Source organism: Ptychodera flava, chromosome 15 (genome assembly GCF_041260155.1).
Source record: "Ptychodera flava strain L36383 chromosome 15, AS_Pfla_20210202, whole genome shotgun sequence".
NCBI lineage: Eukaryota > Metazoa > Hemichordata > Enteropneusta > Ptychoderidae > Ptychodera > Ptychodera flava.
The window spans coordinates 8,433,302-8,458,833 of NC_091942.1; the positions used below are offsets into that span (position 1 = coordinate 8,433,302).

General features: G+C 37.0%; 2 protein-coding genes across 7 annotated transcripts in view; both read right to left on the minus strand.

Moving 5' to 3' along the window:
• Window positions 1-7,419, minus strand: part of LOC139151080 (neurogenic locus notch homolog protein 1-like) — a 79,467-nt gene extending 72,048 nt beyond the window's left edge. For 5 of the 6 annotated variants that reach the window (XM_070723614.1, XM_070723616.1, XM_070723617.1 and 2 more), the window contains exons 1-2: window positions 6,730-7,054; window positions 207-429 (exon numbers count right to left, since the gene is read on the minus strand). In XM_070723614.1, the coding sequence (XP_070579715.1) occupies window positions 207-429; window positions 6,730-6,931 (425 nt within the window). In that variant the 5' untranslated portion in view covers window positions 6,932-7,054. Of the gene's footprint in view, window positions 1-206; window positions 430-6,729 lie in introns of all 6 variants that reach the window. The other variant, XM_070723619.1, reaches the window with a different exon arrangement.
• A 9,438-nt stretch (window positions 7,420-16,857) lies between these two features.
• LOC139151074 (acyl-coenzyme A synthetase ACSM3, mitochondrial-like) overlaps window positions 16,858-25,532 on the minus strand; it is a 32,039-nt gene continuing 23,364 nt past the window's right edge. Inside the window, exons 10-16 of the mRNA XM_070723607.1 lie at window positions 24,870-24,998; window positions 23,040-23,114; window positions 22,361-22,543; window positions 21,771-21,898; window positions 21,008-21,107; window positions 20,532-20,651; window positions 16,858-19,973 (exon numbers count right to left, since the gene is read on the minus strand). Coding sequence (XP_070579708.1) covers window positions 19,869-19,973; window positions 20,532-20,651; window positions 21,008-21,107; window positions 21,771-21,898; window positions 22,361-22,543; window positions 23,040-23,114; window positions 24,870-24,998 — 840 coding nt within the window. The 3' untranslated portion in view covers window positions 16,858-19,868. The remainder of the gene's footprint in view (window positions 19,974-20,531; window positions 20,652-21,007; window positions 21,108-21,770; window positions 21,899-22,360; window positions 22,544-23,039; window positions 23,115-24,869; window positions 24,999-25,532) is intronic.

Genomic DNA, 25,532 nt, shown 5'->3' on the forward strand with positions numbered 1-25,532 from the left:
GTGAATATCAGATTTGCAGAAGCGGTAAGATTTTAAGACAAATAGACACTTTACTCCTTATGCCTTTCGGATTTCACTGTACCACCTTAAGATCTAACGATTAATTCCCTATCAAGACAGGTGATACAGGCCTATCTCTCTCCGATTATCTATCGAGATATTTATTTTGTGATGTAGGTCAGTGTCATTGAAAGTTGACTACTTACACAAATTGCACATCGCCGACCCAATTGGCTGGTGCAGTCCACGTGAAGAGCGGGAAACGCTTGGCGACGTAACCCGTCGAGTGCGTCATGGTATCGTCGGTGTTAAAACAGGTGATTGTCTTGGTCGCTACCGGGACGTCCGACCAAGAACCGACCGGGGTCACTTCGTCAATCGGGCGAGCCTGCATCAAGATGCCGCCGAAGGGTTGTCCGATGATTTCGACTGAAGGGGTGGGGAAAAGAAAATGATCAATAAGACATGTTCACATTTTTTATAAATCATATAAAAATTGATACATCATACACACAATCTGAATTACTCTGTGATGATGTCACGGTGAAAAGTACTCACCAAGAATGTTCACGTTTGACTAAACTTTCTATTATGTTATATTATTAGGTATAGTTATTATGAGTACCCTTGGGACGCTCAAACGACAATTATCGCCAAATAGTTCCGATTCAGATTTCACATGAAAAAAAAACAGTGCTTGCTTGGAAGCAATGAACAATGTGCACGGTGAAATCTGAATGCTTTGCGAGAAGAAAAGTAAACAATGAGTGTCGTGTAGCTTTTTGTTCAGAAAAAAGAGATTGGTAGATTAGTTGACTTTTCTGGAAGATAGAAAAGAAGGAAAAGCAATGTCTACACAGGCCCTAAAACCTTGATATCATCTTCAAAATATCTTCCCAAGTATCTCTGTGTTCTACTTTCTTGAGTGGTTATCGTTTTTCAGTCTGAAAAGTAATTGCACTTTTACACTTTACAGAGTTTGCTGAATTGAAAGTGTCACTGACATCATGATCGACTTTGGACTCTTGTCCATATTTTGTGAGATTTGTTGAGATTGCAAGGGAAAGTTTAACTTGCAATTGGCTGGTTGAAATATGGTAAGGTATAGAGTGACCGGAAAGGCACATGTTTCGTTCTTTTACCAAAGCGCACAATATACCCGTCGTCAAATATATTGTAAACTTTCACTCAGCTTAGACTTGTCAGCGTAATGTGGGCTGTGTTTGTGAGCGTTCGAATGGATACTTAGCTTCCACACATTACCTTTCATGTCGACCAGGGAAATCACAGACGATGAGTTGAGACGGTTTTTAATATTAAATGTATATTAAGGTCAAATAAAAAAATGTGCATTTAAAACACTCCGAACCTAAACGTAGGAATTTAGCAAATTATGTTGTGTTTTGATGGGTCGACGTCGCACAAAAATAAATTTAAACTAAAAATAATAAAAAAGACAATTACATTTTTATTATAGGACATTTAATCTGAACCCGCTCTTTCAGCAAACTTATCAAAGGGTCGAGCATTTCGCCGTTTTAGGGACAAAGACTAGAAACTTAATGGGAAGTGTACGACCATTACTCCGGAACTTATATCAAACAGCTACCGTGAATTTAAAAGTGAGGTCGAGCGAGCGTAAACTCGAGCGTGATCACGAAATAACGTTTGCCAGGCGCGTTTTACCATCAGCGTCCCGTTGTGTTTGTGTGCTATCTATTGTATCACACATTCAGCACCATTAAACACAATAATTGCCCCAAGGTTCAGGAATCTAGCAAAAAGGGAAGAAAGTGTTAAGCAAGACGACAATGTACACAAACATTCTTTTTAACGTGGTCAAGGCATTCAGCAATTGTTCAATGACAAGAAAGGGGCAAAACCATATGTGTAGCTGTGCTCAACAATCCTCAAGTACATCCATGTTGTCAAAGTAGGTCAACTTTTCTACGCGCCATAGAGTATTTTTTCTCCAAATATACAACTGCTTTCCTTTAGATTCCATTGATAAAATTTACCTGAGCCATATCATCAAATGTCTGTTTACAGGTTGTTACATTGAGAATCTAGTTTATTTTACCAAAAGTTAAAACATTTAGAGGTTCATGCATTCTACTAAGATATTGCTGTTAGTATATATGCACAAATATGTATGTATGTATGTATGTATGTATGTATGTATGTATGTATGTATGTATGTATGTATGTATGTATGTATGTATGTATGTATGTATGTATGTATGTATGTATGTATGTATGTATGTATGTATGTATGTATGTATGTATGTATGTATGTATGTATGTATGTATGTATGTATGTATGTATGTATGTATGTATGTATGTATGAATGCATGTATGTATGCATGCATGCATGCATGCATGTATGTATGTATGTATGTATGTATGTATGTATGTATGTATGTATGTATGTATGTATGTATGTATGTATGTATGTATGTATGTATGTATGTATGTATGTATGTATGTATGTATGTATGTATGTATGTATGAATGCATGTATGTATGCATGCATGCATGCATGTATGTATGTATGTATGTATGTATGTATGTATGTATGTATGTATGTATGTATGTATGTATGTATGTATGTATGTATGTATGTATGTATGTATGTATGTATTGGTATCGATCGACAATTCTTAATAAGATATGATATATGATAAGGTATGGTTCTGATTGCAACTGATATGATGATTGAGCTTTCATAGCTGAGTTGAGACCAAGACACTAAGAAATTCGGAAAGTCAGTGGTCTGAATCCGAATAGGTGGCAGTCAGTCAAGGACGGCGAGGTGATTTTTCAAGCACTGGGTCGTGGAGGGGCATTTGCATTCCCTTAGAGTTTGACCTGGTGGTGTTTATGGTCACTTTGAGCTGACAAGGTTGATGGCCACTTTTAGTACGCTATTGCAGAGTGATGTTACCCACCAGGCAACCATGGCACTCAAAAAATCCTACACTAGGATTGGAAACTGTGCGCGCTGGAGCAGAAAATGCAAACCCAGACATTTTCAGATGATTTGACGAATTAAAATACCTTACCTTCACATGCTGAATTAGTAAAATTAGATTAATTACAAAACAAATTTATCCCCGGACATATTTATATTACGGAACTACTTTTTATAATGTGATTTTTGTGTATGTGATTGCATCGTTGCATATTTACACAGGTTTCTTCATTTCAATAGTTAAAAAAGCGCCGCAAGATATTGAATGCCCCTAATATAAGATTATGTTGAGGTTCGTTTATGTTTTAAAGGTTAAACAGTAAAAACTTTCCGAGTAAGGTCGACCTAATTTTATACCTTCCTCTCGATCAGTGACCTTGACTTGTACTACCAAAGTTTTTTTGCCGAGCCCATCGCGTCATCAAGTCCACGAGAATAGCATTTTGTCAACGCTGTCCTCTTAAAGTTCCGTCAGCTCATTCAAACAGAATGTAAAGGGTTGTCATAAACTTGGTCGTCGATGATTTCACATTGTCTGGTGACATTATCATTGAATGGTGCCGGAATGCTATGACAGAGGGCTTGCGTTTTCCCTTTGACGAAGTCGCCGGGCACAAAGTCACACCGAGATGTGAGATTCTAAAGCGTGTTTTTATTTTTCCTGTCTCACCCAGTGTTGGTATGTCTGTCAGTCTGGTGGCAGATGAGACACGTTGTAGAATAAGACATTTTATTTTCAGCGCGTCAGTACAGCCATCAGGACAGAATAATTATTTTGGCAGAGAAACACAAGCAAAAGATTAGTAAATCTCATCGCCAGAAACCCGTGCAAGATAATTTCCCAATCTGAAAGTGCATCATAAGATCAAGTTCAGCTAAAACGTCTGATAAATTACACGTTACGTGTACGGCATCCATTCGTTAGGATTGTGACTGCTTTGTTGAAAATACCGCAATTTTGAGCAAAATTATCGAAACTGAACATTTTGCCAACGTTGAGCAGCAACGTTTAGTGGGAGTGCCCCCTGCGACATTAACAATCCACTTGTACACAGCGACAACGGCTGCCGGGGCCAAGGGAAAAATGCCCCGCTATTGTTCGTGTCCCCAGTGGTCGTTGTTGGACGCTTTTAGTGCCCAATTATCGCGTAAATTTTACTGTACGTGGTCATTCTCCTTCAATCAACTGTGTTATGCTGGAACTTACTGAGTGAAGGGAAACTTTTAGATCGTTTTAAAAACAGAAACTAGTATATATATATATATATATATATATATATATATATATATATATATATATATATATATATATATATATATATATTAAAAGGTTTGAAATATCATCCTCACTAAAATCATAAATCGGGATTGTAAAGTTTTCTTTCCTGACCACTTCGCGTATTTGGTTTATTCCATTTACACTCTATCATTCATTCAGAACTGTTTTCATTCATAATTGAAACCGACACGCGCTCAGCTCCATAAATACCTATTCAGTTCGTTTCACCTTGTCCACGGCCAATGCAACGAACAACTTGAATGAAGTCAGGAAATTGAATGAAGAACGTACGAGCAAATAAGGGCACAAGCTTTGGCCATTTTACATCAACGTCCCTTGGGATTTTCCTTAGTTGTGTGGCTTGAAGTTCTCTTTTTGTTTTGGTCTGCCTTTTTGTACGGCAACAAAAGCCATTAAAACCACTCAACAACTCTCGATCAATTGCGGCGCGATGCAAACACGGTTCAACAACACGCGTACGTAGAGAAAGAACTCACCACTTGGAAAAATAAACATCTTTAATCGTTTGAATTTTTGGGGACATGTGAGGAATGAAGCCGGGCTATTGATAGAGTAAAGAAAGAGGTCCATTGGATTTGTGGACACTGAATACAAACAACTGAACCTATTGATGGTGAATTCGCACTGACCGCGTAATTGAAAAGTCAACAGTTTCAGGGAATATACTTATAAGGGAATTACATTGAAATAATTTAGAAATAATCACGATCAAATATAAATCTGTAATTCAAACTCATACATATTTTCGGCAATCAGATAGCTCGCCTTCCGTCACGTGTTTGTGTATGCAAAAATGTCGCACTACGGTCAATACTTTAGTTTGTGAACGGGGTTACTCTGAAAGCTTGACAAGCAAAATTAGAATATTACTGTTTGCGAATGTCTAGTTGATCGAACGATTGTAAGTCAAACACTGCCACTCGATCGCACTTTAAACAATTATGTAACTCCTTGTGATTTGTTATACGTTATGTACGGTCTTCAACGAGTGTCACCTCAGTGACACTCGTTGAAGATCACACCACGTCGGCTAGCTTAACAACATGATAACTTGAGATTCTTCATTAAGTTGTTGTTGCCAGTTGTTGTTGCCGAGCTTGCTTATAGATTTGAAAAGTGGTGGTTTCTATAATATCAAGTTCATTACTAAATTCGAAAAGTCAATGTGGTAAGGGCTACCCGTTATCCATAACATTGTAGAGAAATAGTCTGGAAATAATCGCAGTAGAATATAATTCTGTCGGCCCGTCTGCTTGTCTGACTCTCCGGTATGTATGTGTGTATGTATGTATGTATGTATGTATGTATGTATGTATGTATGTATGTATGTATGTATGTATGTATGTATGTATGTATGTATGTATGTATGTATGTATGTATGTATGTATGTATGTATGTACGTACGTACGTACGTACGTACGTACGTACGTACGTACGTACGGACGGACGGGTGGATGGGTGGTTGGGGGGGCGGGTGGGTGGGGGATGGATGGATGGATTGATGTGTGTTTTGTGTGCATATAATATATGTGTATATATGTTATGACATGCTTTTATACATGCATGTAACTTCACTATGGCTTTCATGCGGGCACGATTCATTCACTTAAAATAAGAGTTTATAAAACTGCCATTTGCATTAAGCACTATGAATGCAAACGGCCAGAGGTCAATGATTATTTCAGCCACGCTCTGATTTTAAAATGTTTTGAAGGAAAGATTACACCTGTAAATGAAAAACTTCCAGTGAAGAGGAAAGCTTTTTAGAGAGATTCTTAGTATTTTTCCAGCTTACAGACATATTTCATGATGAGTTGCAGATATGATCTGAGATCTCAAAGAAAAAATCGAAGCTCGAATCTTGAGAAAAATATTGGTTCACTACCGAACTTACAAATAAAATTAGCTATAATAACAGTAAACACGCGGCTTCAAAACCCCAGCCTAACGTATATTTATTTGGTACGATAAGAGAGGGGTGCGTGACCGTATTTTAAATTTCTTGCAGTAAAATTGAAGCGAGAAACCTTCAGTGAACCCTTTTTTATCTCACTACAATAGTGCAAAGAAAGCATCTTCAGGTCAGGTTCTTTCATAGAATAAGTGACGTATCCTTGCACAGTTTATATCATTAGGTGCATTGCCAAAAGCATGCTGACCCTACAGTTTAAGGCTACATTCTGGACTATGCGCTTGTACAGTATTGACGAACTGCATACTGTAGAGTTGCTCACTTTTTCAGTTTTACCGATCCACGGAACAATCGTGATCTGGACGAGAACATTCTTCAAAGACATTTTCCTTCTTTGCAGTTCAACCATAGCGTCATAAGAGACAATTTGGCGTTTACATAAAATCGAAAGTTTATTGCGTAAAATGTGAAGCTCGATCATTGTCTATTAGCTGCAAGGGACTTTTTTGACTGAAAATGAAAAATACAAGTTTTGAACTACTCACGGAAAATCGTCTGACCAGGCGTGTACGTCAACGATGACGGTGCCATCTCGAAGTTTGGCTCTGACGTCTGCGGTGAAATGTTTATGTGTCCCGGTGTCATGTGCACACACGCCGTTAGCGGAGCCCCAGTACTGAAAGAAAGAACGGTCCGTACGCAAAGGAGGAAGAGGACGCATGATGTGCAGAAAAATCCGGTCGCCATTTCACAACAGACGGTGATAGTCTAAGTTTACGAAATTCAGGCTTGATCGACCGGCACAGGCGACCTAGCGATAAACCACGGCGACAGCTTTCATGAAGGTTTCGACCTTGTGTACTCAGGGGGCTTTATTCCAATGGAACGCCTTCTCTTTAGGGCGACCCCTTTATCACACTTTCATTCAAATATAAGTCTGCATATGAATAGACAGGTAGCGTAAAGTTGTTTGTCATGAAAGACTCAGCAGTTTTGTGGTACCTTCTGGAGAGAAAGGGGATTACTGAGTGAGAAAGTCAGTTTAATCTCCGAAACTTTCCCGATGTACAGTAAAACAAGGTTGTCAAACGCAATAAAGGTAGTCAAACCGAGTTTGAACAACCGGTTCAACGATCAACTAATTTGAAGCCCAGAAGGTCGATTGGGCAAACACAGAAAAAAGTCGCGACAGTCGGACCGTGTAGTGTGCGCTGAGGGGGAAACTTTCCTACACACTGGTGAGAAAACACTAAAGTAGAACAACAACATCGTTTGAAATTAATAACGCTTGTTGAACCTTACAGATCAAACGCCGCGAGGATTCTCTCACCTGTGTGTCATATTTTCAATAGAATGCACTGAACGTAGGTGAAAAGAAACGCCCTCGATTCCTCTGATATCCGTCGATTTAATGTCGCAATCGCATTTTTCCAGTACAAAAACGACGGCTATTGGTTTGAACTCATTTATTTTCCGAAAAGCGATTCAAAGAAAGAGACCCATGCGATATGCATACTGTGATATGAACGGCTGACGGTTAAAAACCGTCTGATTACGTATGCAATCCTTTGAAAGAGTGACAATTATACAGATTAACAAGGAACATTAAAGCCCTATTGTCTGCATCCTTTTGCATCATTTTCGATAAGATACTTTGAAATATCATGCAACTTGTGGAAAAATGTTTATGAAAGTGTGACCACAGAACTTTTTCAAACATTGACGATGCCCGGGCAACTTAGATGTTAACAAATAAATAATTTTCGATTTTCTAACTCAAATATGGCCGCCACATATACGTGAGTGTTAAGCGCCTGAATTTAATAGACTAAATCCATCCTTAGAAACGGGGATATTGACATTTTCAAATACAATATTGTGTAATAACGGGAATCCAAAACATCTCTCCAGACTGGATGGTATTTTCTTGGTAAATGCAAAAAGATACAGCTTCTGGGCCTTTAACTAAATGAAAGCGAATCATCACGTTTTTAAACCTGATTTGTATGGTCACGTAAGATTATTTTTTAGCAATAAAATCTGCTGATAATTTTTTCGATATAAAATCAATACATTTTCTCAATAATTCGATGCAAGTAACACTGGAGTGATATGTCTCGCCTGTCTACAAAAACCACCGTGATATGCAGTATATCCTGGGAAGGCATTTTCACTAGCTATCACTGTGAAGTTGCGACAGACAACTATTTTCTGTATACAAAACAAAAAACAAAAAACAAAAAACAATTTAGTGAGTAGTGTATGTGCTCTTCTTTTTTCTAGAAAAGATATTCACTCCATTCGGAACAGAATTAACCAATGAAAGAAGAATGAAAATGAACAAGTAATTATTGTACGACTGGTCAGTGTAAACTTTGACAAGGTTGCTGTGTTGACGGGTGCTTGAGTCTCGTTGGGACGTAGGCCTACGAGATTTTCCGGGATTTAAAAAATTCAGATTATCAGGGCAAGTACTTCATTTGTACCACAACTACAAATGACCGTGCATCCTAGCAGAAACCCATGGGAAATAGGCACGGTTGTTGGGAGCGATGGCTTTTAATGTTTGACGTCAGAAGTTTCCTCATATTCACAGAAGAGAATATACAGTGTTTCTACAAAGAAAAATGTCGTTGGCGTTGTTTGGAATGTTGTCGTTAGCTTTGTTTTCATATAGACGAACCATGAATGGTTTACAACCGTAGCAAAGAGCGAATTCTCCTTAGCCGTATTTTCATGTACATTTGCGTTATCAGTGTCAGGTCACAGTAAGAAATCGGATCAATAATACGAGTAACAGCTGAGAGGGATTCTGACATCAGTCTTATACGAGCAAGAATTCACAGTGTATCTGTTTCCTCTTCAGAATGCAAACTAATTCCCATATTCCAAACTTTGCCAGCCTTGAAATCTTGTCATGGTCTCACGATCGCAGTTTGTGAGAAAGGTAATATAGCAAGTGGATCTGAGCACAATATCTTATATACAGAAGCCAAGGTCTGAGAGAAAATAAATACGATTAAAATCTGACGTAAAAACTGGCTCTATGATTTCTGTGCCTCCACCTACATTCATACGCTTTTCAAATTTGCTGCCTCTGCTTTTCATTTCCAGCATAGTGAAGACACTACAAGAGTGAAGAATGAATGAATGAAATCCGAGCTAGCTCTGACCTTAAAGATTACGACACCTGAGCCTTTGTTTAGTCAAGGATCAGACAGGACAGTGTACAGTTACGGAAAGGTGTATTGATGTGTGTGTGTGTGTGTGTGTATGTGAGTAGAGATAAATCAACAGCACTGATCTGCATCAAATTTGTATCATTGGCACCCGGCGTGGGTATGAGCTAATTCATCGAAGCTCCTTTTCTTTGCGAGATCTTTGTGTTGGCATAGCCCTGTGACCGATTTTCGAGTGTCAAAGAGAATGAGGGACAACGTTCTATTGAGGCAGTGATATTGGCGTGTCATGTAATTGAATTTCTGAAAGATCACTCAAGCCAAGCTTTTGTATTTTTGCACCGAGAGGAATGGGGTGTGACAAATACCAAATCATACAGTGAATCAGACATTAATTGTGACACAATCTGAGATGAATTTGAGTCATAAATTTGAGTTTGAGGTGAGAGGGGAGGGCAAGGGAGAGGGAGGAAAGGCCGAATGCAAGTCGAATGTGACCTCACTAGGCCTCGGGGTAAATCTGCTTCAATTTGCAGGGCCCAATCCTGATGAGTACAGGTGCGACACCTTTGAAAAAACATTGCCTTGGGCCATACCTTTACAAGTACTCGGCGACGGGCAGTCGATTTCTCATAACACCAGACTTGATATACAGTGTACTAGTAGTTCCTTTTTTTTTCACTGTATAAAAGTGTAGGTCGAACGGCTATGAAGGTCATGGGACCGCATGGGGGCAAGCAGCCTAGTGCAAGGAACCGAGGAACGGGGCGATGACGGCTAGACTTAGCAGAGTAATGTTGACTTGAGTCAACCGTGACTTTCACGCCCGTTTAATGCAAACTACAAACACTTTATGTCCTTCAAGTGAGTACTAGAGGGCCAACCTTCAGCTTAAAATGTTGCCATGCTTTGTTTTGCTTTGTTTCTAGATACTGGTATACTGAAACGTTCATGAATAAAATTTAGCTATCAAATGATCCGAAAATCTATGGATACATCTCAAGTTACAAAATGTGTTGATCACGTGTTCTCATTCCTTTGCTGGCCTTTCAACTTTCTACAAGGATAGCGGATAAGACTTTCATTATTTGCAGATATGATTTCTCGAAGAATAGATCATCTCGAGCGTGACGAAGCAACGTCATACAATATGCTTGACTATTCGCATTTCGAGACAAGTGTATTCCATCATTGACCGTAAGGGTGTATGATTGCATTACCGCTTTATGAGTGATGATAATCTTGAACAAACAAATGTTTTGGGCAGATTTCAGTTTCCGAAATGACTTCAGTGTTCAGTTTGTCAGTGTAGCGTCTTTATGTGTGATATGCAGTGTTATTTTTGACAGGATAGGTGAATTCTATACCGGTGTAGAATTAGTTTGTCCGCAATAACAGTGCATTTCGTACACATACTTAGTATTTTGACATACTTCAGGGCGAAGAAGAATATGTACTTACCTTATGAAACGAAAATAATGACAATGCAATAATAACAATTAGTAGCTATAGTATTGTTACTATACAAAATCAAAAAGCGTTATTTCTGCGGTTGCTGCAAGGTGAGTAAAACGCTAATGTAAATCAATCATGACAATGCTTTGAATCGAATTCGTTGTTTCCTACCAACTAACGTTCTAACCTATGATTTTGTTCACCAGGTCAGTATTATTCACAGGTGTTTGATTTAAAGTAACCCCGCGCTTCTCCTAAATTAAGAGACAAAGACAGACAATGCAATAAATCTTTCTGTGTGATGCATGTGTTTTTAACAGAGCGCAACAAAGCTATCGCTTTTGGCACCGGGCAAATGCGACAACATGGTAATAGATCTCAAAAAGTACGGCATCCATCATCCGTTTGGTTCCAGGTTTTCGAACATAAACAACTTGAGCATCTTTGGTCTAAAGTCAAGGTTATACTGTGCAGTATATGTCAGTGAAGAAAAAAGAGTGAATGTGAAGGAATGCCCGTGTGATAACTTTTTTGCCTTCTGCACGACAGACAGGCAACCTACTCAATGACAGCCGGTCTGAAAATATGGCGCCATTTAGAGGCTTCGCCGTCCGATCTACGAAGTCCCAAAAAGTATATCGACAGCCCTATGATTCATGCACTGAGAGATCTGGTTTTATCTGCGTCGCTCAAGGACAGTTAAACCGAAGATGTTATTGCTGTTCGTGTTTGTTGTTTTGATCTTGATGTGAATTCAGAACATTCACAATACGTCCGATAACATTACTACCATAGAAATATACGAAATATTGTATATACCAGCTGTACAATGTCAGGAATGCGTTTGAGTGTATACGGGACGGGTAAAAGAACGCGGGAAGTCGGGACACCTCATTGAAGGTTATGTGATGCAACTATACCGAAAGAAGAGGCATAAAAAAATAAGTATCCCTAAGACTGAGTTCCCTACTATCTTTAACCAGTATGTGTTTCATATCAGCATTTGTCAGTGTTATGGAACTAGATTCGAATTTAAGAAAATGAAATGCTTTGAAAGGGTTACATTCAATTCAATTCTGAAATTTTAAGACTGATCCACACTGTTTTATGTCAGTTTAACGTTTACGGAAATATAGAATGTTCTGAATTAACAGAAATATGGATGGCTTTTTGCATGGAGATGCCCCTTGTGAGTGACTCCTGAGGTGTTTAAGCTAGAATGCGTCTAGGGTACAAATGATCGGACTTTCAAACATTTACAATGTTCTTTTGACCTACCACTTGTTGGGGCTCATTTTGAAGCTTTTGGAATAAATGAAGTTTTCACCTTCTCAGTATTGGGAAAATCAGAAATTTTATCTTTTTCATACATATAGCACAGGAGCACAGGGATGGCGGCCATTTTGAATCTCAAATACCAGTAACTATTGGGTTCTTTGTTTATCTAGTACCACAATTTGCACGGTGAACCCCATGCCCCCTGATTTTGAAAGAGAATGCGTGAAAGTTTTATTATGGTAAATATTCGAGCCAATGTTTTTTAAGTCTTCCATTTTCGAAGCGCGAACTACCATTTCCTAAACTGCGTCGGGAAGACCAATTCACCTTCAACCTAGTACCTCACTTAGGGAGCCGTCATTATTTACGGTCGGGGGGGGGATTCAAAAATTTGAAAGCTACATGATGGGGTTGCTCAAAATGTAAAGAGGAAGAAGGGGGCTACTTAATTTTTGGGAAACGCACTGAGGCATTTAGTGCAGCTACTAAATGAAACACAAATATTAGAAAAGAATGAAAAGCACAATTAATAAAATGGTACAATTTTGTAAAAATAGCGTCAATGACACCGTAGCTCCCATCCTGGACTATTTAGTGTTTGTTCTCTGGTCAGATATTTGAACATGTGTGAAAGGGATAAAGTGCATGAAGTGAAAATACTTAAATGTAATGTACTGGAGACAGAGAAATATGTTTAATGTATTTATTCAGAATATAAAATGGAAAAAAATACAGAATTAGATATATCGAATACTGTGATACAACCATTAACTCAACAAGTCATTTACAATGACATAGTCCCCACTTGTAATAGGAGTATTAGTCTTGATGGGGCAGGAAAATGTGGTCATTAAGAAGTATCACTGGAGTGTATATGTTGAGATCTATGGGCACATAGGTCTATGTCGTTGTTCCCAATTTGAAACACATGAGGCATGTCTAAGTTATGGTTCTAAATCGGGAAAAAAGATCACACCTCTAGCAGTATTGGCCAGCCAAGAAATACATATGCGCATTATAAATGAGGTACAAGATGTGACATCTTAAGGTCTAATATCCTATCAAAATTGGAGGGTATAGAACTTGTGGTTACTGAGATATGCATATATATGTATAATCAAGGTCAAAGGTCATCGAGGTCACATGACATTTTGAAAAAAAAATTATATTGCTAATTAATCCCTATATGCCAAAAATCAGATCTCTAGCTCTATTCGCTTGCCCAGAATTAGATGTGTATATAATTAATGAGGTAAAGCGTGTGTTGTCATAAGGTCTCCCATCTTACTAAATACAAAGGACATAGCACTTGTGGTTACTTATTTATTGACATAAACATATATTTTAGGTAAAAGGTCATCGAGGTCACATGACATTTGGTCAAAAATTTCTCTCCTATAGTTATCCCTATATACCAAAAATCAGACATCCAGCTCTATTGGCTTGCTCAGAATTAGATATGTGCATAATTAATGAGGTACAGTATGTGGTGTCATAAGGTGTCCAATCATACCAAATATGAAGGGTGTAGCACTTGTGGTTACTGAGTTATGGACAAATATGTATATTTCAGGTGAAAGGTCATCGAGGTCACGTGACATTTTGTCAAAAAAAATTGTATTGCTAAGTTTTCCCAATATACCAAAAATCAGACCTCTAGCTCTATTGACTCGCTCAAAATTACATATGCGCATAATTAATGAGGTACAATATGTGGCATCATAAGGTGTCCCATCATACCATACATGAAGGGTGTAGCACTTGTGGTTACTGAGTTATGGACAAATATGTATATTTGAGGTCAAAGGTCACCGAGGTCACGTGACATTTTGTCAAAAAATTGTATTGCTAAGTTATCCCTATATACCAAAAATCAGACCTCTACCTCTATTGGCTCGCTCAAAATTAGATATGTGCATAATTAATGAGGTACAATATGTGGCATCATAAGGTGTCCCATCATACCATATATGAAGGGTGGTAGCACTTGTGGTTACTGAGTTATGGACAAATATGTATATTTGAGATCAAAGGTCATCAAGGTCACATGACATTTTGTCAAAATATCCGAGATATCTGCGTGAACGGATGGACTCATGGATGGACGAACAGACGGACATGACCCAATCTATAAGCCCACTGGACTTCATCCATGGGGACTAAAAATTGTGTCACTGCATCCTTTTTGCAATATGAATACGATGAGAAACTAAATTTTTATTTTTCGTGGCCTTATACATGGGAGTCTATGGAGGTCTGCCTTATACATGGGAGTCTATGGACGTGTAAACTAAAAATATGCAAATTTCACCACGATTTGCCAAAATTTGGGAAAGGTCACTCCTATGCACTTCTATACCAAGTTTCAAATCAATCGGACTTGTGGTTTCAGAGAAGAAGATTTTTTGACCAAAAATGGGAGAAAATTACAAAAAATTCATGAAATAGCAAGTCCAAGATACTGACTCAAGATGTGCACAATCATTTCATGTCAGCCCAAAGTACTTACATGCTAATTTTTCATGTAATCTGCTCAGTGGTTATTGAGTTTTTTCAATTTTGACTGTTTTTACATTTTTTCACTTAACTTGCATATTTTTGGCAATGACAACTTCATTTGAACAAAATCTCATCTACAGCCAATCATCCATGTACACACCAAATATCAAGATGAAATGTACAGCGGTTTTGGAGTTTTTGATGTTGACGGACAGACATTTCCCTAGCCTATAATAATAGCTTCCATTGCCATATATACATATGGCTATGGGAGCTAAAAACATGGTACAATTTCGTTTGTATGAATACCTAGTATATTGATCATTACTAAACGAGCAATTTTTTAATATTTACTTATAAAAAAATGGTATTCTCACCTGATCAAGCATGAGAAATATCTACTCTCCATTCTATAGGGGCTGGTACTAATTATTTGGGAGAATGCGTAAAGAAAGCTAATTCTACAAAGTATACAAAACATTGGACTGCCTCGATAAAAACCTATCTTTTATTGCAAAGAAATAATTTGTCATTGTCCAAAAATACCTGAGCAAGAGATATCTTGTATCGTTAAAGTAAATTTAATCTCTACATTAAATTTTTGTTTTCTTTGTCTTGTTGATTTTCTCTGCCCTCTTTAACACAACTTTTGGTAATCTCTGATAAACACATACTGCAGAAACAATTTAAGATACCCTACATAGGAAAATGCATTATATGCATACAAGTGATTATCTGATGTAGTATATTTAACTCTCATAAATATTAAATATAAAGAGAGGTGAAAGAGGAATGGTCTCGGCAAATATTTAGTGCACAGGACCTAGAATTGTTGTCAATTCCTTTATTATCAAGAAACGTTTAGTTCAATAACCATTTTGACACTTAAAAATACTATGTCCATGAGACTTTTCAATAGAAGCCGGCAGCCGCAGAAATTGCACGGCTTGCGAGATCATTTCTCCCACTGTGAAATCTCAAAGTTGCTAACAAACAATGAATGGATTAAGAAAAATTCTTACTCGGACTGTTAACTGAGAACTGTTTTTCACCACGTGCTAGAAAACGTGATGGGAACAATTTGTGATAATCGGATGATAAAGTAATGTAAGCTCATTTGCTTTTCTTTTTATACATTTGTATCTATGAGTAATTTGTAATATTGCAACATTCAGCTATATGGCACTCAACACTTTTGAGAAACTTGAAAAATATGAAGAGCTAATTATCCAAAATTAGTTGTAATCGTCTTGAAATGTTTTGTCATTGAGTGGTTGTTTAATTTTATGACTCAAACACTGATCATGCAAAAAAAGTAAAATAAAAATATCAGTGTTCAATGTCATTTTTAAACAGTTTTACCCGGTATAAAACAAATTGAAACATCTCTCAGATTGCACACATCAATTTCTCAAAATTTTTAATGTGAGAGGGGTACACCCCTTCTGGGGCTCTCCCCTTGGGGTGTCCTATGCCATTTTCTATTATAAACACTTTTACACAGTAAAACCAACTTGAAAACACCACTCACATTACACCAGACTGCGCCATTGCAGACATAAATTTATCAAAATTTTCCACAAAAAAGAGGGGTGTTCTCCCCCTGTACTTTCAAATTCTCCCTGTCAGTTATCCTATTGAAAACTGTCATGACACCCATCCAAATTAAAACAATACTATATGGTTCGATACTGGTTATAGAATGAGCTTTTATATATATATATATATATATATATTGGTTTCACCGTTTTCAACCATCATGAGATAACTGATGATAATCTAGCAGGGTAAACCAGGATTTAGGTCTTTAATATTGCTGTATTTTTGTAAATTTACAACTGCATATCTTGATATTTAACTATTCTAAGCTGGAGGAGGGGGGAGTCAAAATTTCTGTGTTAGAAAGAGGTACTTAAATTCATCATGGTCGGCCGGAAGGGGGGTGTTTCTTAGAACTTTGGAGTTTCCAATGAAAATCTCAAGAACCCCCTATGGAAATAATGACGGATCCCTTACCACTGGTACACACAGCTTGTTATCTACATTTGAATGTTTCGTGTTTTGAGAATGTTCTTGACTTGTTGATCAGCAGACTGAGTCCCGAACTAGACTGCTGCCTAGCACAGAAATATACATGTACAAGGCCCGTAGGCTTTAAAACAGAAAGTGCCCAATACTTGAGCAGAGCTTCTAAACTTCTTTATTAAAGAAATGGACACAAAACTACACTTTTAGTGTCAGAGATCACAATAAGACAACCAATATAGTAAATGTAGTTCATATTTAATGTATATATTACCAGATAACAATATTATAAGACCCCTTTACCATTGTCAAGGAAACCCTGTACACCACAGATATCGAGACATGAAATACCTTAATTACTACAGAAATAACTCACATTAATATTTGAACCATACATGATTTTAAAAATCAAGACACAATTACATATCAATGATGATACTTGTATGTGAAGTACAAGTGCACATACAGTGTAGATCAACTTAAACCTTATTGATACACTGAATGTGTTAAAACAAAGTGACACAGCTTCAGGCATGTGCTGTGAAAAAAAAAGATCCCTGTTAACAATCACTGTTAACTGCACCGAGCAGTTTGGTTGTTTAAAATCTATATGACAGATTTAGAAGAAAATAATTATGTATACAGACTAGACAAACCTACACAAGGGGTAGTCCAATAAAAGCAAAGTTCCTAGACAGATGCCAATTGCATAGGTGTAGGTGTGCTAATAAAACATTATCGCTGAAAAATGCAAAGTGGTGACTTGTGCATCAATAGTATGACTATTATTTCAGGCTTACACTGAAACAGAACAAAACCTGACCATGGTGTGTTGACAAAAAGTGTTGTGTAAATTCAGAGAAAGTTTTGTGGAAACTTAGAAATGGTTCAAGGGTACTCCTGGTGTTCGTTTCTCATACAGAGCAAAAGGATGTTCCATTTTTGAAAGCAGGGCGGAAAATAGCAACAGTGGAATATTTGCATTTCAATTGCTCTTTTGGCAGTATTGGCAAGACCATCTGTTAAAATACAGACAGCAAAAGATGACTGGACTAGAATGGGAGATTATGCCGTCACTTGAGGGCGCTCCCATACTTGCATTGTCTTGCCCTGTATGAGAAATGAGCACCAGGAGTACCTTGAACCATCGACATTTCAGTGTAAGGACTATATCTGATGACATTTTGAATTTCAAATGTTGGAAAAATCTTGGGTAATTTGTGTCTCTAGTCGCAAACTTTGTACAGTGACCACTGATTTTTATTCTTGATTTGGTAAGAGAATGACTTAAAGTTTCTTTGAGGAAAGTTTGAGCAAAAGTTGACGTCTTTCACTTTTGAGACACATACTACCTTAATACATCCAACATTTGAGAGGTAACAAGAACACATGCAACATATCTGCAAAAATGATACAACTGAGGCGGAAGTGTTGGAAATGGAATGTTGGAAATTGAATTAATAAATGTTGGCAACAAACTTTCTCTGAACTAAAATGAAAAAAGACTGCAGAACACTTTCTCTGAACCTTAGTTCTATGAATTATAAAAATATACATTCAAAGTCTGTGCTGTTGTGAAATTAAGTGATATGCACAAGTTGTGAAAATCTGGCAAAAATAGACCCTACATTGATTTTAGTATATTATTAATTGATTAAAAATTTCAGAACACTGTATTTCAATGATTTAATATCAGACTAAATTACCTTCATGTCAGAAAGAGAGCTCCTAGGTCCACCTTTTCTTTTAACTCATTGTAAAATATCTGACATCTAAACCATGGTTTCTGTTAAGTAAGTTTTAGAAAATTTGTGTACTTTTGCAGAATTGTAACAGTATTATTGACTTAAAAAGGTGGTTGGAAGACTGATATTTATGATATGTTTGAAGTGCTGAATTGAAATATATCCTAAGTTATATATCTGATTTGGCATCTTGCCAAGTTCAAACTAATATGCCCTCATGGGACGGCCTAACATTCAGACTAGCTTTGAACCTTTCAAACCACTCCCCTATTACATCTTAATGGTTTAACCCTAAAGCTAACAAACACATACAGTACTGCTGATTGGGCTGTATATCAAAATGATGGATTCTGAAGTTTGTGACTACAACAAAGCTAATGGTGGAGCAAGGGAGTATGAATGAGACACTTTGCCGCTGGCAATAAAAATTGTCAAACTTTCAGAATCAATATCCATCACTGTGGGGTTCAGAGAAGACAGCAAATGTCAGTCTTATTGTTTCGCTTGCTTAACTTCTATTAGGAGTAAGTAACTTGACAAAAATGCTTGTCTAGACTGAGCTGGCAGTATTCAACAGCTGTCTCCTATAATATTAAAGCCCCATTAGCTGTATCTTTTTTTTTTCAACATGACGGTTAGAAATCAAATGCAGCTTATGTAAAAGTGCGTACCAAAGTGTGCCATCGGAATGTTTTTTAAACACTGGGGATGACTGCAAAACTTAGATTTTAATGAAAAAAATAATTTTTGAGTTGCAACTCAAATATGATAGCTTCATATGTACATGTTAGGCATCTGAATTTAAATGACCAAATCCATTGCCAAGGAATGACATTTTAGTGATTTTCAAGGACAATATGCCTTTACAAGGGGAATTCAAGACATCTTTCCATAGACTGGATCATAATTTTTGATGAAAGCTACGGCTAATGGTGCTTTACAATGAGGTAGAATGTGCCTCAAGGACAGATAATTGGACTCAAACTGTTACAATTTTTTCTGATGTCCCACTTGTGGGGGCTAACGCTCTAGGGGTAAGAAAAATTTTCACCATCTTAGTTTTTCAAAAGTCAAAATTTTATTTTCCCAATACAGTTCAGACAGGGATGGCAGCCATTTTGAATTTCAAATCTCAGTATATGTAGGTGATTTGTTTCTCTAGTATCAAACTTAACATGGTGACCCCTGATTTTTATTCTTAATTTGCTAAGAAAATGGTTGAAAGTCTCATTGAGGAATGTTTGATCAAAAAGTTTAAGTCTTTCACTTTTGAGGCACATACTACCTAAATGACGTTAACAGTATTCCATCTCAATCATAAAAATGAGATTCAATCTAAATGTGCAAACAGTACAAAATATTGCAGTGCATATCTCTGATTCAATCACTGATATTTTTTCACATTGAAATCACAATTTGGGCGTTTATAAAAAAATGATGTAACCCTCTTTGTTTTCTATATTGAGTCAATGCCAAAGCAGATGGAAATAGAGGGTGGCAGGGTTATTCCTCGGCATCATCATTGGCTACGCCCCATTCTTTGTTCCTCAGCTCAACTCTCCTGATCTTACCACTCACAGTCTTTGGAAGTGAGTCAACAAACTCGAGCTGAAAGAGATGGGAATAGGAGCGTAAATAGTGAGAAGACAGATTTCTTCTGATAAAAGTCGATATTGCAAGTCCATGTTTAGTTATGTACTGTAATCTTAATCTGGTTTTTGAAACCTTTGAGAATTGCTAAATGTCTCCTTTGCGCTAGTGACGTCTCCTGCAAGTGTAATTTTGCAGTTTCAGAAAACAAAAGATTGACGTCAAAATTATTATGGGAATTTCCGTGTCCAATAAAATCTCAATGGAATGTGTGGACGAACACTGAAATTGCAAGTTCTTTGAAAAATTGAGCATCCTTTTAACTCAATTTCAGTCTTGTAATTATGAACAGCAAACCTCCAGGAGAAAGGACTAACAGTGTCATGTATCTTTACAAACACAAATATGCATTTACCCTCAAAAGGACAAAATGGATTTACCATCTGAGATCCTGATTTTATGATTATATTCTGACACAAGAATTTTGCTATGTCATTTTCAAAATGTGGTTCTGAACTTCTTCAACATGAAAAGGAAAAAAGATACATTGGAAGTGCTCTGAGTTGCCAACAATACCTTTCTTGGATACTTGTATGGAGCAGTGGTCTTTTTAACATGTTCTTGTAACTCCTTGGCAAGGGTCTCTTTATCCGCTGTGGCATAATCCTCAGTAAGAATAACAAATGCCTTGACAACCTGATATAGAAGACTATGTAGTCAGAGGGTGACAGCTGGATTTTTCAATTGCACCACATGTACATGCATAGATGAGAGATGAGGCTAGAAAAGTGTGTGGCTGGAATATGAGAACAAATTTCTGAACTGATTGCAGAACTTTGCAGGTTCTGATACGTAGAGGGGTGCTTCTTAACAGTTTCTCTTCTGCAGTCATTTTTGTATAAATCTACCATTTAAAGTTCAAGTTTGATTTTTATTTGTACAGGTATCAGCGATTTCAGATCAGTCTATGCATATGTATACACGATACATAAATAAGCATATGTGGTCTGACTTCTACTGTCTATGGTATGAAATACTGATTTTTCTTTTACCTCTCCTCTTACTGGATCAGGACTGCTGACCACAGCGGATTCCAGAACAGCATCGTGTTCAATAAGAGCACTTTCCACCTCAAAGGGTCCAATACGATACCTGTTTGTGTGTTTTAAAGGAGGAAATCTAAATTGAATTGTGTTCTAAAATGATTCAGCCAACATGCAATGACTTTTAACACAGAAACATGCTATGAAGAAAAAGGATATTCCTAAACATAAAATGGATTTGTATCTGGGCTTTGACATTTCACTGAACTGATGCATTTATTTATTTTCGCTTTCTTCCTAGCGACTTTTATTTACGACGAACAATGCAACTTTTGTTGTGTTCTGTCACCAACTGCAAAGTACTTCCCTTTCAGTTTTTGCATTTCTGGGATACGGAGAGTCAATGGCAGCTCAACTGATCAAGTCAGTTGCAGTTTGTGCTATATATGATGTCATGAATTGTTAAGGTCAAGTGTGAGCCTTTCATTGAGAATGTAAATGTTGAGAATTACGCAGATAATAAAGAAGATTCACAGGTTTTAATGATGCATGCCCTCACCATGCTGAAATGGAATCATTTTTTTAGATTCAACCTGTTGACCCCAATTCTCTAAAAACGGATCCAAAACTCTTCATTTATAATAGGTTTCAACAAAGACTACAGTGGTGAAAGGGTAAAAGTTCCAAGATACATCATGAACAAAAACAATAATCTACCAGCCATGTAACAGTGTGTAGGAATCTTCTAACCAATATATAATGCACAACTTACCCCGCTGAAATGATGACGTCATCAGCTCTTCCAACAAACCAGAAGTAGCCATCAGAATCTCTGTAACCACGGTCACCCAACAAGTAGTAATCTCCACGGAATGATGCCGCAGTACGGTCCGGATCATCCTGACGGGAAAAACAATTGCCAGTGTTTGATAAGCTGCCCACTTATCGGTGATATACAGTATATCACATCAATGATTACACTAAAACTGGTTTCATATTAGGTACTTAGCCCTAAACAAAACAATATTACTGAGACCCGGTACGGTGTATATGCACCTATCAATGTTTTCCACATCAATGTGGGTGTCACAAGGGAATTTGACATTTTTTTCTGAGCCATGTCAAATTCCCCACCAAAGGTAACAAAAACATGTCAAAATACACTACAAGTGGGGGAAGTAGAGGCCACATGGAGATAATAAGGACTTCATTTAGATAATTTAACAATTGTGGTAAGAGTGGAATTACATGTAACTTTGATCACAATGGAGTCAATCAACATAAGTGTAACATGTACAATGATGAGATCATACTCTTTCATGAAACCAGAACAAGAGAGGAAAAACTGCTGACTGGACATACCACATATCCCCTGAATAGTCCAACAGGTCTGTCTGGTTTCACTTTGATTGCAATGTTACCTTCCACACCATCTTCTACAACGTTGCCATCCTCGTCAACAATGGCTGCGTCAATACCTGGACCTGCTTTGCCAAAAGAGCCAGGTCTGGTTTGTATGCAGCGAAACGTGCCACAGACAAGAGTCTGCTCCCGTATACACGTAAAACAAAAATGAAGCAACACTTGTTACAGGTATGATTGTTTGAGAAAGAGATCATCTGACTGTTGCTATGAGATCATGCAAGAATGCTTATGCTAGATTTGTACAGTCTGTACTGGCTGCAAAAAAAATTCACATAACAATAATGGCAGACATGAGTGATAGAGCCATCACTTGAGGGCGCTCTCTTTGGAGGCTCAGAGAACACCCTTGGGCAATGGATCTTTCAATCTACAGTGATAGGTATCTGTTGTGCGCAGAAGATTTGTATTTGGGACAAGGCAGCTTGTTGGAGATGGTAATGAAGATATTAATTTGTGTGACATATTTGCATGATTGCATGCTAATTATCCATGATTGTTTCAACACAGGGATTCTGAATTGCACTTAGGAGGTCAAATCTAAAATCACCGCACATAGTATTGTGACATGCAGGGTTTCAAAATTCAACAACATGTCCAATTTTGAAGATTCACTCACTGTTTCTGTTTGTCCATAACCTTCTTTGATCATTTGTCCGGTTTCCTTCCTCCATTCCTCAATCACCTCTGGATTCTGCAACAACAGGGAAAGCCAAGACAGAAAGACCCTTCTTTATCACACAAAGTTTACGTTTCTCCTTAATCTACACACTAGACACATAAATGTATTTTGAAGGGTAATAGATTTCAAACTGTCAGAAACAACCAAGAGGATCACTGTCAGAGAGTAAAAATGAGTTTTTAAAACAGAAATTCATGGTCTTTGAAAGCAAGACAGTAAATATCATTATCTTACATGTTTTTGTGGGTTTTCGCATTTTGTGTAGCTTTTTGTATCTTGCCGAAATTTTAACTTAACCAACAGCTACAGATGCCGACGGTAAAAGCACTGATACATTTTATAGCATTGGGTAACTTTAAGATTTGGTAGTTCACTTTTCCCTTTTTTTACCAGAAATTGAACACCGTAGACTAATTTTTGGATGACAAAGTCCATTACCACACTTTTCAGAGGTGTTAGTCCAGTGAAAATAGGGTTAGACCCACCAAAAATTGCAACAGAATTTTTTTTCTTCAGAATGCATTTTGGAGAGGTACCAAGAATAACATACTTAAAGTTTACTCAAATCTGCAACATTTGGGAAATATGTCTAACTTGCATAAATCAAATATTGCTACCAGCTGTCTGACAAAATAACATAATTGGCCATATATCACATGTTAAACAAGCTAAAACAAGCGATTTTAAAGTCAAACATTAATTATTTGGCACAGGGAATCATTTTGGAAATATAATGTTTAATATAGAAACTTTCATAATTTGCATAAATCCAATATGGCTGCCTACATTCCCACAAAATAACATTTCCACCTGTACATCACAAACACGCCATTTCTGTGATTTTTCAGTCAAAGTACATTTCTTTGGCATGGGCAATTGATTTTGGAGGTACAATGTTTTACATGGGCTTTTTAATAATTTGAATAAATCCAATATGATGGCCATAATTCCTACAAATAATATTTTCAGTCATGCACAACGTATTAAAACAAGCTATTTCAGGGTTTTTTAAGTTGAAATATATTTCTTGGGCATAAAGAAGCATTTTTGGACGTTCAATGTTTCACAAAAGCGCTATGATAATTTGCATAAATCAAACATGGCTGCAAAATTAATGTCCATTTGCTTAATAGTTTCTAATATGACTATTGATCTGGTATATTTTTAACACTAGAAATCACTCAAAAAGAACTGGAGTCCTTGCACATTTATTTTTTAAAATATGGATGATATGCTATAAACCTATTTATAATAACGACCCATTTAACACTGAAAATCTATTCTAATAGTTTTTTAGGGCACCTGAATGTGTTAAAATACTTCATAAATATACTGTATTTTGTAAAGAGAATATTTTTGCTTTTTAGAGAATATACTATTTACAACAACTCTGTTCTGATATTTTTTGTATTTGCCCTCTCTTGGTGTAGTACCTATGAAAAATTAACATTTTTATTCTTTGATTGGTCAGACATCAAACTCGCAGAACAAAACACATAGACTATGTAAGGCCATGAAAGGGACATGGAAATGATTACATATGGGATAGAAACCATTGTACCAATGCGTTTTTTTCTATTACTAATGCATCATCAAAATAACAAAACAATCATGTTACCTCCCTCTAATGATTGTTGGCTTTGAACATAGTTTCCATGGATACCAATGTTGATGAAATCAATGATCTTGCTTTCAGTGAAATTGAATATGTGACTGAAAGCATGGGTTTTCCATGATAATACTTTTTTCATGCATTTTATTCCTTACCAGTGGTTCTCCTGCACTAATAGTGTGACGAATCGATGTGAGATTGAACTTGGCCAGATCTTCCTGTATAAACATCCGGTACACTGTGGGTGGTGCACAAAAAACAGTGATGGGGTACTCTCCCAACAGCTGTTGAAATTTGAAAGAAAAGAGAGAAATACCCAATAAAACTACATGCATGTTTGATCTTTATTATTTATGTCGATAACTCCATGGGTTTTGAAAACCTCCTTGCAACAGACAGAAATTGAAAAGATCATGTGACCTTTTGTGCATGTACACATTTATAGGCATTTTATTTGGGGCAATTTTTGAAATATTCGGAAACAAAGTATACAACCTTAGTGGATTCGTGGTTATGAGATTGAGGTACAGTACTGGTATTTACTTATTTTATCTTTATAATACATATACTATGTGCTTGGGAATAGGTACATGTACATGTATCTGGACACCAGCTGGTTCTGTGAACTCTTTTTGAAGGGTATTGATCAAATGAAGTTTTCCACAATTGTGATGATTGAAAAATTTACACTTTCAGCATGGAGTTTATTTTGATCAATTTCAATGGCAATTTCGAATTTCTAAATTAATAGTAAACTTTTAGGAAATCTATTCAAATAAACCTGAACTTCCCCTGAATTTTATTCCTTAATATGCACA